This window comes from Gavialis gangeticus, unplaced genomic scaffold (assembly GCF_001723915.1).
Source record: "Gavialis gangeticus isolate Ggan-Ray unplaced genomic scaffold, GavGan_comp1, whole genome shotgun sequence".
Taxonomy (NCBI): domain Eukaryota; kingdom Metazoa; phylum Chordata; order Crocodylia; family Gavialidae; genus Gavialis; species Gavialis gangeticus.
In genome coordinates this window covers 7,133,386-7,144,712 of record NW_017729011.1, presented here as the reverse complement: position 1 = coordinate 7,144,712, position 11,327 = coordinate 7,133,386, and the positions used below count along the sequence as shown (strand labels likewise).

General features: G+C 43.0%; 1 protein-coding gene across 11 annotated transcripts in view; it reads right to left on the bottom strand.

Moving 5' to 3' along the window:
• The window catches only part of EHMT1 (euchromatic histone lysine methyltransferase 1), a 187,024-nt gene that overhangs the window by 84,448 nt on the left and 91,249 nt on the right, over window positions 1-11,327 (bottom strand). For 6 of the 11 annotated variants that reach the window (XM_019510473.1, XM_019510477.1, XM_019510472.1 and 3 more), the window contains exon 2: window positions 5,855-5,942. The exons of 2 other annotated variants lie outside the window; for them this stretch is intronic. In XM_019510473.1, the coding sequence (XP_019366018.1) occupies window positions 5,855-5,942 (88 nt within the window). Of the gene's footprint in view, window positions 1-4,760; window positions 4,957-5,854; window positions 5,943-8,981; window positions 9,087-11,327 lie in introns of those variants that run through there. 3 more of the 11 variants (XM_019510479.1, XM_019510480.1, XM_019510474.1) reach the window with 3 other exon arrangements.

Below are 11,327 nucleotides of genomic sequence, written 5' to 3'. Positions count from 1 at the left end.
GGGGGGGGGGGGGGGTTGTTTTGCCTGTTTGCTTTAAGATAAGGCAACCAGACCAAAGTGCATTATTCCATGAGAGGGTAAACCTTTAATTTATAGTCACATCCTAATATTTTCACTATTTTTCTCTACTCCTTTCCTTAAGCAGTGATGCATTTTGTTTTTTGACCCCTGCAACATACCAAATGGAGGTTTTAATTGAGCTGTCCACAGTACTGCCTAGACCAACCTTCCTGTGTGGTTAATTAAGAACCCTGCAGTGTGGTTACACAACAACAACAACAAAAAAATCCTCTGCTGTCCTCCTGTTTGTCCACTCGCTAAGCTTCATCAGGACCTGTTGAATTTTTAACATTCAACATTTCCCGCCTAACATTAAAAACGTGTCCCCCTTCCAGAATTCAGACAGAACCACAGACAATTGTGTACCTTTATGATCTCCATCCCATCACCTTTCTAAGACCAGGATTTAAACAGTTAACAAAGTTGGCATGTAAATGACCATCACTGGGTCTCTGTGTTCGCCCTGCTCCCAGCTATCACTCCTGGCTCTCCGCAGACTCAGCCAGGCCCTGTCTGCATCACTTTCACATGCTTGGCCTTTATGAAGTGTTCAGCCATGATCATTACACAAGAAAATATTGAGAGGGGCTGAGATACAAGTCACCACATATCGCAGCCCCACCTGCTGTAGTTTATGCTCCTTTTCTGGCTTTCCTTGTGCTGGATTTTTATCTTTTCAAAAAATTCACGTTAGTTTTTTCTGCTGCTACAAAGCTGCTCCATTCTACTGGTCAGCTTGCCAACAGCTGCCCCCAAGCAGACTGTGTACGACAAATGAACTATGGTTCATGCCAGCTGTTCAAACTGCAGCCAGAGGGAAACTGTACTGCATCTGTACTGACAGAATGGGATGAGTAGGCCACCAGGACTTATACCCCTTCAGTTCAGTTCCCAGCCTTCAGATAAGCACCTAATTCTTTTAGACCCCTTGGAAAAGTGACACGCTCCCATCCCCAGTGGCACAGGCCAGAAAAATATAAGAGATACAAGCCCTACTGCTTCAAGGCATAAGCCAGCTGTAGTCACTGGGATTAAGGGGGAAAAATAATAATAAAAAAAAAATCTTGCTGCAAGTGAATGCTGTTCACGTATCTATTATGGGGTTTTTTTACACATTCCTTTGAACCACAGGGACACGGACTGCTGCTGGAGACAGGACTCCCAATTCTTTCGATCTGATAGGTTATTCTCTAGGTTTGATGGCATCTTCAAACATAGAGACAGTGCGCACAGCTGTGCTTCCTCAGATTTATCAAGGAGATCTTCAGCTGCAGCGGGAAATAAAGGAACCCCAAACACATCAGTTCACTTGATCGGGTTTGTGGGTCTTATGGTTTGTCATAACAAACAGCTCTCCCTCCTTCTCAAAAGAAAAAAAAAATGAAATGGGAAAGCAGAGAAATAATAATTGAAATAATAATTTTTTAAAAACCCAAAGGAGGGATACTAGTTGAAAGGTTCCCAGCTGACATCAAAACTGCAGACAGTAATTCTGTAGTCACTTTAAAAAGAAGCTACCACCCATTTTTTCAAGCCAAGATCCTGAAAGTTTCAAAGCCAGGTGGTAAAAGAGACCTGGTGATTCTGAGCCAGATGCTCAGCTGACACCAGGCCCTGAATCTGGCCATCTACTTGCGGTGTCAAGTCTCCAGGTAAGAGACCATTTCCAATCTACTCAGAGACTGATCAGTAATCAAACAAGAAGAAAACGCTTTAATATTTCAATTGCCAGGACCAAACCATGACAGTGACTGAAAACTGTCCCTATTCGGTGGCTTGTCTGAAATGCGGGAGATTACTTCCAATGGAAAATAGTCCAAGACCCTCACTGTCCACACCACCACGCGCCCTGAGCTGATCTGTGCAGCAGTTTTCTATTGCTGTCCTGCCCCTAACAGAGGGCTACGAGCCTGCCTGTTCTTAGTTCATGAGTTCATCACAGAAAGGACTGTTCGTGAACACCCGGGAGGCATCGTCCCAGGAGCTGCAGCTACCACAAATAAATACCGACTTCTTGCTCTGACTGGCTTCCCTGTGCACAGACACAGCAGGGGACACTGGTGAGAACCGAGCCACGGAGAGCAAACAACCCTCTCTCCCTTTCTAAAGGGGAGAGGCACAAAGGTAGTGACAATGCCCCCTACGCTGCACCTGCTTCTGACAAAGAAGTGTTGTACTGGCACTTTCCCACCAGCATTGAAACCCATCTGAAAAGAAAAATAACGCAGGAGAAATGTTTAAGGTTGACCTTCTTTTAAAAGCAGAAGTGGGTCTTATTTGTGAATCTGTAAGATGACGCTGGGCTCCTCTGCTACCAGAATCCCTTGCTATCGTTCTCACAAGATGGCTGCCTCAGCAGTCACAGAAAGGCTGAGCACAGTGGAGAACTTCATTTTCAATCACACTTGTCTGCCCATTCATTCTGCAACTAGCTTCTTAGCTGAAACTTTCCACTTGCTGAGCGGAGCAGAACAGGTGCAGCAGCCTGCTTTGAAAGAACCAGCGAGATGTAGCAGGGAGGTCTCCGGTGTGGACATTAGCAGAAGAATTTAAGTCACTCAGTTGTGAGAAGTGATTCGTTACTTAGCTACTCACAGCAACAAAATGAAATACAACACAATCTTCATAAATGCAACAGCAACTTTTCTTCCATTCACCTCTTTCCACCCCAGGAACTGACCTAAACTTTTCCCCATACAAAGAACAAAACTAGCACCTTTCCCTAGGGCTGTGGGAAATATCACTCTATTCACTGCTGTACTAGTCTCCCGTAGGTTTTATAATGGGTGCAATATTAGATCGAACAGAGCTTTTATTCAAAGCATGCAACTAATACTGAGCTTTATTTTGCCTAGCTATTAATCCCAGAAAAAGAAACTAAAATGACTGACACACTTGAACAGTTCACCTCTATCGATGTAAGTTAAGGTTTTAGTTTAATTTATTTCTTATTCTTACACTCCTTGGTAATGCCAGGGTGAAGCCAGAGCAAGCAGTGCACAATTGCTACCTTACAAAAAGGGCGCATCTCCACATTATCTTTTAGTCGAAGAACTCAACACATTCAATGCATCAGGTGTCATAAAAAGCCTGTGAGGTAGGTAATATTCAAGCTCATCTTACAGTTGGACAGGACTTGGGTACCAAGGACTTGCATGACTTATAAAAGGTCATGCAGTAAGTTGGTGGAAAGACTGGCTTAGAGAGGTAGCATCACTTCCCTGGACCTGTTTGTCATACGTCTGCTAATGCATGATAAAGCGTGGTTAGCCTTGTTGCTCACTTCGTCACACTGACAACTCGCATTCATCTTGGAGTCAACTGTGACTCCAAGATCCCTTTCCGCTTCTGTGCTGCTGAGAAGGTCCTCCCCCAGCCAGTAAGTGTGTTGGTGATTCTTTTTGCCCAGGTGCAGCACTTTGCACTTGTCTTTGTTGAACTGCATCCTATTTCTTTCTGCCCATTTTTCCAACCTGTTCACATCTGCCTGGATCCATTCCCTACCCTCTGGTCTATTAACTTTGCCCCATAATTTGGTATCATCTGCGAACTTGGACAAGGTGCTCTCCACCCCCTCGTCCAAGTCACTGGTGACGACACTGAATAGCACCAGTCCAAGGACCGAGCCTTGTGGGACTGCACTGCCCACATCTTTGCAGGTCAAAACCGACCCGTCCACCAGCACTCTCTGGGTGCAACCCCTAAGCCAATTTGCCACCCACCTGACCGTGTAATCATCTACATCACAGCCTGTCAGTTTATTTATGAGAAGAGAAGGAGATACTGTATTGAAGGCCTTCTTAACATCTAGATGGATTACATCTAGGTAGATTGTTACCAGTGATTGCCTGTATGGGGAATTTTGTCTAAGCTCAATCTCTGAAGTGTTCAGAACATTTTCCTACTCCAGGGAGAGGGGTGAGGAAGTATACAGTGAGGAAGTGTAGCATCCTTTAGCTCAAACAGTAAAATCTCAGGCTTTTCAATCAAAAGTTCAATCCTCAGAGTTTTAGACCCTGGGTGCACTCCTTGCACATAACCTAGGCAAGGGAATACTCGCAAAACAACAAAGTCTGGTCAACTCTTGTCCCAAGTAGCAGATGACAGTTCCCACCCAATCCCAAGCTCTCTTGGGCCTAATCAAAAGCCACATGCATCAGAAACCTGACATGGAATCTTTTTCCTAGGTGACCTGCAGATTCTTCGACAGACCCAAAAGTCTCTGATAGGTTGGAGAAGTGTCCAGTTCTTGGGATGTTTCACCAAACCTCCCAGCCACGTGTATTGCCTCCACTGCTACATTCTGTGCGGTCTCTAAGGAAACCATTGCATGACAACTTGTCAGGCAGTTGTAACAATTTAATGTTTGGGCAACACTCGAAAACATATATCACCATATAAGTGCTAAGTTTTACTGTTAATAGAACTGGTGAACATTAACTAATTGAACTCCTGTAACAGACAAAGTTGGTAAATGAAGGTCAGATAAGAACAATGTATACAGCCACACAATCCAATCATCATGCAAACCACAGTCAGGCATGTTTAAAAAAAATAGGATAATACACATATTATTCTGCAACAGGGAATGGAAGTTACACAGCTTGGATTCTAGGACTTGCAATTTTCTGAGACATATGAAAATAATAATAATAGAGTTGGCAGATTGAAAGAAGGGGGATTGCTTGGAAGTCCAATACCTTGTGAAGCACTGAGACTGGAAATGAATGCTTTATACCATTGCACAGCTGGGATTCTCAGCTTCCCTATGTCACACTGTATGCTGTTAGTCCAAGTCAGTCAAGAGGTGTCAGACTCCAAAGTATCATTCTCTTCTGATCATCATCTACGATTTTTTAACCCACCTGATTCCAGAGACTGCTGTCTTGAGACCAGCTAGAGTGAGAAAGCAATGGTTTGTATCATATTAAAGAAGCCTAATATCCCAGGCTTAAGCAAACAGAAGGTACCAAGTTCTCCTCTCTGTTATGCTGATGACACTAAATCAGACCCATCTGAATTTCACCTCCAGTCCTCCAAATCTTAATCATATGTGTAACGCTGACATCAAGTGGGACTGCTCACATGCTTACAGTTACGTACATGGCTGCTTGCTGGGCAAGGGCATTAGCCTCTAACTAAAGCATTCTTGTAAGGAAGTGGTTTTTAAAAATGGTGTCAGAGTACTGAGACAAGAGAAGAAACACAGTACTCAGAAAGGTGTGAATTTTTAAAAATCTGATATTCCATGTCCAGCCAAGACCAGAAATATTTCAATGACGCCAGTTCAATGCTTTTCTAAACTTCTAATCTACTGAGTAGGGCAAAGTATGTCAGTCCCTGCAGAGGCAACAACAAAATCCAAAAAGCAGTAGCTGCTCACTGTGCTTGCATGAAAATAGTTCTTCTGATATCAGAATCCATCAAGTCCATTTGTTTTATAGCCATTAATAGTACAAAAATTAGGAAACCAGGGGTCAAACTTCATCAGTTCAACCCTGTGAGGAGGTCAAAGTAACTCAGCCTCCTTCCTGTTTCCAAATCCTATCAGAAGCAGAAGTGAGAAGTAAATATAATTATCTTGATGTGTCGAAAAAGAGAGAATGAGAAGCAAATTTGCATCCTGTGGGATGTTTTCCTAGTGCTACTGAACCCCCAGGAACACTGTGCCACCGTTTTCAGTGGGAGCAGAACTGAGGTCCTTAATGGACACAGCATATTACCAGTAACCCACCAGGTTGTTTCTAAATGCATGATATTCAGAGTCCCCTTTATGATCAGAGAGCATGCTTACCTTCTTCTTTATTGTTGGTGATATCTTTCAGCAGCTCAGTCTTCATGCAGATGTCTTTCCTACTTTCTCCCTTACTCTGCACTGTTTGCTGGGGTGGGAGAAGAGAGAGAGAAATAGGCAGGGTTTAGCCCAACATTCATATATACTATACGCATTTAAACAAAAGCAAGTTACAGAAAAATTCTTCTAACATCATGGACATGCTGCATATTGCTAACTCACTCCTCTAGGAAACTATCAGCAAGGTCCTGATCAAACACCAAAAATTCTAAGGCCTGTCAGACCTGACAGCCCACCGTATTCGAGTGTGCATTTTCTTCTGCAGTTGCCATTTATATCTTCTTAGTAAAGACTCAGGCCAAGATTGCTTCAACAGTGACTTCGGGTGCCATATTCAAGGCTACAAAGTGACACCCTAAAGTCACCAGCCAGTTTTGAAGATCTCAGCCTAGCAATGTTAAGAGACTCCGGTATTTTCTCCAGTTTGTTCAAACATAACATGCTACATTTCAAATTTCATCATTTAAGACTGCTACATTTATGACAGCTATTTCTCACCAAAAACTCAGTTCTAAGTTCTAGTGGGTTTTTTTTTTAAAGAAATAAACACCAGCTATATTATTCTGCCACTGAGACACTTGACATCAGGCTCCTATCTGGGGTCAGTGTTTTTTCTGCTTAATTTATAAATGCCTGGCCATGAAGAAAAGCACAAACAGTCAGAGAGGGGAGAAAGGTATTTTTTTTAAATCCTGTAGGAGGAAGACCTTTTTGACACAGTTCCCTCTTTGAAGGGACAAGCCAGTGTAAAAAGAAAAGATGACGACTGCCTTGCATTATTACAATGAAGCTGTCCTTACAGGAACATCCATCGTAAGGGCTGGGGAATGACAAGGGGAAAGAGTTCATTTCATGCTGCGTGAATCATAGAAGAAGAATAAGCCTAGGTCAAGCCAACTGTTGTAGGCCAACACAGAGAGCAGATGGTGCCTACAGCCATGTAAATGAAAAGGTTTAAAAACACACTGAGTAAAGAAAACCTGCCCATCTCCCAGAAAGCAAGCAAAGGGAACTGAGACTTATGCGAGCCAGGCACGTTAGCTTTAAAAACTCTTTCCATGCAAACAAGGATCTGCACATTGCCCTTCCCATTGTCATTTAAGTCTGAATGCTCCAAGGCTAGCAGCCCAGCTGATCCTGGTATTACTGTTACAAGTCATTCTGCAATTTTTGTTTCCATATAAACTCAGCTGCACTGCCAAGTTCTTTCTGGTCTTACAGCAGCAGGGTCCTTCCTTTATGTATTGCAACAGCCTCCTGGTCTGTTTAGCAAGTCCTCTGTATCAACCCATACTACATCACTGGCAGCAGGCTATTCAGGAAAGCTCAGGAAACACTAAGGCCACTGTGTAGGGGGTTAAAAAATGCTGTCATCGTCTCAAAACCAGTGAACAACTAAGCTAAGCAGAGGAAACAGGTTTGAGGAACTCTACTTGTTAAAGTTTCTAGGAAAACCTCCCTTTTTATCTAAGAAATGAACCAACAAGGGGCAGGTCCTTCCATGGGGAACTGAAGACATTTTGCATCTTAGAGGATCTTGCCTCAGATAAGTAATACACGCCCTATTTCCCCCTTCATGCATAAGCACTCTTCCATAAACAAACTGCAAAGATGCATGTCTACGAGGGCCCAATTAAAAAGGAGACTCAGACACTGAAAATAATGCATCCAATTTTTAAGAGGTACAGAAATATTTTTAAAAAGTGATTTAGACTCCAGCTTAGTCCTATGATTGAACAGTTTTAGATGAGACAAGCTTATGGCAAGGACAGGCATCATAGATTTTCCATCATGAAATGATCATTAGTGCAGCCTGAAGACTACGTGTAGGTCAAACTTATTGTTGTTCAGCTAAGAGTTAAAAAATTATTTGTGGGGCACACTTACATGTATGAATGCCAACTCTCCTCCCTCTTGCCTTGGTGTAACTCAGGAATAACAACTTCAATGATGTCAATGGAATTATTCTGGTGAAGGCTACTGCAAATGAGAGTAGAGTCAGGCCCACTGTATCTATGCAAACACACACAGACACAGGGGCTCTTGCTCTTGAAGAATGAATAACCTTGCCCTTGCAGCAGTGACTGACATAAAATAAAAAAGCCTCTGTACCTCTAACAGTGGCCAGTTTGTTTTCAGACCTTTAGGTTATACAAATAAATCTCTTCCCGCTCCTACCTTTAAACTGATTCCAACTGAAAGCTTCAAGTTTTCAGATTAGCCATTTTTTTTTGTTCAATTGATCTACATTTTCTGGATTACAAAATGTGATGCCCTTAGCCACAAATCGTCATTCATAAACCCCCTTTCACCTTGCCAGAGGATATGATGCTGCTGCTCAAGTGACGAGGCCTGAAAGAAAAGCCACTGCTAGAACCCTGAAGACTGAGCAGACCCCAGCAACCTGCCTACAGACCTGCGCTCTCCAGGACTGCCATGAGCAGTACCTGGCAGTCCAGAAGCTGGCAAACAAAAGTCGCTTTCTAAAGAGAATCCCTATTCCTGCCACAGAAGCTAAAGATCATTTCTGTCCCATACTACTGTCAAAACACAAGACAGGATTACTCTAGGTTGCTTCTGACAGGCTCACGTGGTCCGTATTTCAGAACCACATCCAAATGGCCCTCATTAAAAGCATCAGTGCCCACACCTATAAAAAAAAAAGAAACAAAAAACCAAACCAGCATAAACTGCACATCAACATCTAAAACAGTCCAATGCTTCTTCAGCCCTGTGGAGGGGGAAAAGACCACTGCACGTTTGGAAGCACATTCAGCAGAAAAAGGAGAATTGCTGCAAAGTATTCGAAGCCTGCACCCCATCCAACCAGAGGAGGAGGCAAGTCCCCCCCTTCTTGGTCTCTCAACAGTCAGTTGCATCAAGTTTATGGCAAACATTTGCAGCCTGAAGACAGAATTCAGAAGCAGAGTCCTGCACAACCCACACCACCACCACCACCCACACTCCCTCCTCCAGAGCAGCAGGATTCTGGCTGCCCATCCATTTCCATCCAGCACACAATCCCACCCAAGCTTGTTAGCAGCAACTTTGTTGTAAGTGTCAATACCTCCATTTTTTTCCCCTTATATTCAAAGCAAACTTCCCTTTTTGCTCACACTCCACCATGCCCCAATCTGTCGGCTCCTGATTGGCAGAGAAATCTTATACCCACCCTCCTAGCAGAGAAATGTCTGCTTTCACAGCAGTCCCAACAAAAGCCAACTGCCAAGCACAGCCGGCTTCAGAATAAAAGTCTCTCACACTCTTTTTTTCCCCCTTTCCTGCAGCCGTCCGTCTCCATTCCTCTGCCTACAACAGAGTGATTATTAATCTTCAGTCACTGGAGCCTCCACAAAGATTATGCCCCACAACCAATGAAGCCTTATTTTTCCTTCTCTCTCTTTTTTATTGTTGCTTTCAAGGGAAACAAAAATTACTGCATTTGAAAAGAGACTGGGTAGGTCTTTGAAAGGACTTTAAAAACCATGAGAATCCAAATGAAGCTAGCACTAGGGTTTTTTTTTCCCCCCTCTCCACCTCGAACATAAGAAATCAAGCTTCCTTAGCTACTTCAAAGCTTAGAAGGGAATGGAAGAAGATGCAAGCGGAGGGGCTGCAGCATTTCCAAACACAGAACTAGAAGCTAAACTGGTTCCTTAATAATTGTTGAAAAAAAAATAAAGCTAAAAGAACAGAAAGAAGCTTCTCTTTGGGATTTTCATCAGCCAGCTGCGTTCATTCCCCAGCAACTTGGTTCCAATAAAGCTTTTGTGCAAAAAGACAACACATGCACATCAAAACTTTAATCCAGCATTTTGTAGCTGACAAGCCCCCAAGAGATCAGCGAGTTACATCATAAACCAGAGTTCTCTAAATTTCATACAATGAAAAGAGATATACTAAGATGTCTACCTTCAACCAGGTTTTTCCTCATTGTCTTAAAATGAACTGTCCAGGAACCTGAGACTTAGAAGAAACCTTTTCCTAATTTAAAAATGCAGCTAAAACAGGTCAGCTTGAAGAAGCATGCATGTGGGAAACAATTAGAGAAGACTAAACCTTCTCTTCTCCAACTATGCAGTGCACTACAGAAAATGCTATTATTTAACATTTAACATTCAGGGCACTAGCCACATCAACACATCTGTTCGCAGACTAGGAAAGAAAGACAGAGGAATGATTTTGAACGGCCTGCAAAGCCTACAACCAGAAGCTTCAAAACTCAATGGATATGTAGCCCCTTTCTCCATGCCAGGGACACCACTCTTCTCCCCACAGGCCACCCACCCACCCCCACAAAATCAGCTCTCCCAACAGATCAAATTCTACTCCTAGGCAAACCTCCAGTAAGCACTTCAACAAAGTAATATTTCACCTACTGTGCAAGGCGGCGGCGAGGTATGCAATATGTACTGTAGCAAGAAAGAAAGGCAAAGCTCTTAATAATGATGCAATTCCAGCAGCAGCAGATTCTCATTCACCCTTTATTTTTCTCCCTTTTCCTCCTGAAAATCAACTTTCTAATAATATCCATTGGCTTACGAAGAAAAAGACAGACATTTAGCAGCTAGTTATTTAGGAAACAGTGATTAAGAAAACACTTGGCGAAAGAAAGATTCTATTTTCTGTTGTTGCTGCTGTTGACATGTGAAGAGTGTTAACTTCAAGTTTATGCACAGATCATGTCCTGCTGTCCACCGGCTAGATCTAGGATAAACCTTGTTGGCGAGATGCTGGCCTCCTAGGAGTGGCCGCAGAATTATTTCACTCAGGAAGTGGAAGAAATGCAATCAACAATGTACCTGGCCTACAAAGCAGCCCCCAGTCTCAAAGCTCCTTTTAAGATTGAGGCCACTTCCTTGAGAGCCTCTAGCAATCATGTGAATTGTGGCTAATATGCCATATTCAAAACAAGCACCACTCTCCTCATTTGTTGTCAAACCAGATTAGTCTTGTGATTCTCTTGTTTTAATCAAGCAATTCAGGGGACAGTTTCAGTGCATGGTTTCCCTTGCCTCCTATAAAAACAACAGTATTGCTCTCTCCCCCTCACACACACTCGGACTTTTTAATATTCAGCTATAATCAGTCAACTAGCAAACAAGGGAAGGTGCAAGTCTCTGCATGCAAAAGCCAGGAACAGAGAGACATGGGCATGGAAAGGGAAAGGTCCTAAGTCCAAGTGACTTTTCACAACACAAATTTGTGATGATGGTCTTCAGTCTTTATGCAAAAAAAGTTTTTGGCAGCACCTCCTACTAACCCTGGTCTTCCTGCAATTTTTGTAGAAAAACCACGCTGAATTGGAGGAACAGTGTCTCTACCAGACTAGTTAGACCAGCTTAGCCCCTAGCCTGGATGTAATTATACCAGTATCGAGGTGCTTTATCCTGGCACTGCTTTTTTTTTTTTT